At 31.6% G+C, this 1854-nt stretch overlaps 1 protein-coding gene across 1 annotated transcript in view; it reads right to left on the bottom strand.

The window, feature by feature from the left end:
- Positions 1-217: 217 nt before the first annotated feature.
- Positions 218-1854, bottom strand: part of LOC103584094 (general transcription factor IIH subunit 3-like) — a gene marked incomplete at its 5' end in the record, with an annotated part of 4439 nt that continues 2802 nt past the window's right edge. Inside the window, 3 exons of the mRNA XM_008565213.1 lie at positions 218-318; positions 416-445; positions 1345-1407. Of these exons, the coding sequence (XP_008563435.1) occupies positions 218-318; positions 416-445; positions 1345-1407 (194 nt within the window). The remainder of the gene's footprint in view (positions 319-415; positions 446-1344; positions 1408-1854) is intronic.

Here is a 1854-nt window from a genome sequence, read left to right as displayed (position 1 = left end):
AAAAAAAAAAAACCTCACTGATATTCTGACTGAGATTGCACTGAATTCACAGTGTGATTTTGGAAAACCGACATCCAATTATAAAATATGTCTCTCCATTTATTCAATTCTTTTATTTCTCTCAGAATTTTAGTTTACCTTCATAATCAGTTTGACATCTTGCCTGTTAAATTAATTCTGAATAGTCAATATTTTTTGCTTTTATTATAAACGGGCCTTATTTCCCACTATGTTTTCTAATTGTTTCCAGTTGTACATAACTATAGTATTGATTTTTAAAAAATCTTACCAAAATCCTTGATTTCATTTCCTGATTATCTATAAAGAGATAAAAACAGATTACAATTTAACTGAATCTTACTAACCAATTTTTAAATGGTCCACCAAACATACAAATAAATAANTAGGCTCCTACCTTTAACTTCCTTATTTATTCTATGAATATCTTAATTTCTTAGCATTAAGGAATATAAAAATATTTTATTTCATAAATATGTATAGTAAAGAGAAAAATAATCTCAAATTTAAAATAAAGCCAGCATCGCACTTAGCTGTAGAAAGGAAATGCTCTATTTACCATGGTAGACACACGAGAATGATTGGGGGTTTTCAGTTACTAACTCTGCAATCAACTGGGCTTCATAACCTGATGAAAATATGATCTTTGCCTCAGAAGATTAAAATTGCCAACATTTGATTGTCCTATTATTACCTACCACATCCTAGATTTGAATACTGGGACCGTAAGTAAGTCAATAAGCCAATCAAATAGTAACAAATTTGAAAGCCATACAAAGATGATCAGACAAACCAAATCAAAGTCTAGGACAAAGTAATCACTCAATACTATCCAAAAAAAGTTTAATTACATAAGACCAAGAGATCGCACAAATGTAGAAAAAATTGAAATGCTTAGAAAAGCATTGATGCCCCACGCTAAGTGCAAAATAACCTGTTCGCCTGTGGAGAAGCAGCCACTCATTTATTAAGCTTGAGGGTCAGTAAATGACTTTTAAAATCAAACATTGTCCCCAACTCAAGAAAGATGAAAATTTTAAAAAGCCCTAATTTATCAAAATAAGGAACAAGAAAGCATCCTGAAGAAGCATTTGTTGCAGCCAGGACACAGTGGAGAAATAGTTTTCTCATTCTTCCCATTTCAAGTTTTTACAACTTGTCTTAAAAACATTTCAAAGCCAAGATTAACTATGTTTTTATTATCCACCACTTTAGAATATTCATGCCTCCCATTAACATGGACACCCAAAGTTCTAAGAGATGTCTTAAGTTAAAATATGTCTATTACAGAGAACACTTTCTGAATGATTCAAACACCAAGGATACAGCAAAGGGCTTTGGCGAGGGATCCTGCCAGCAGAGTTTCTGTATACTGACCCTTTATGTCACCTATGAATAAGAAAACACATTAAAAAGGGAATTTTTAAGTACTTCTTAAACTAAAATCATTTAATACTTTCCTGAACTAAGTATGCTTTCAAACCAAAGCATTCTTCATGAACTGAATCAAATGACATTTTCAAACTGGGTTTAGAAACATAGATAGCAATTTGTTCTCAGTAATGCTTAAATAAGCAACTTTTTAACTTTTTTTCAACTTAAAATATCCTGGTATTGAGGGGCTGGGGAACAGGCAGGGGAGTTATTTAATGGGTACAGAGTCTCAGTTTCAGAAAATGAAAAAGTTCTAGAGATGGATGGTGGTGATGGTTGCACAACAGTGTGAATGTACTTAACACTATTGAATTGTGCACTTAAAATGGTCAAAAAGATCAATTTTATGTTCTGTGAAGTTTACATTAAAAATTTTTAAAACTGGTAAAATGGTAAATTTTT

Source organism: Galeopterus variegatus, unplaced genomic scaffold (assembly GCF_000696425.1).
Source record: "Galeopterus variegatus unplaced genomic scaffold, G_variegatus-3.0.2 Scaffold44078, whole genome shotgun sequence".
NCBI lineage: Eukaryota > Metazoa > Chordata > Mammalia > Dermoptera > Cynocephalidae > Galeopterus > Galeopterus variegatus.
The sequence above is the reverse complement of the archived record's forward strand: the minus strand, read 5'-3'. Positions and strand labels throughout refer to the sequence as shown.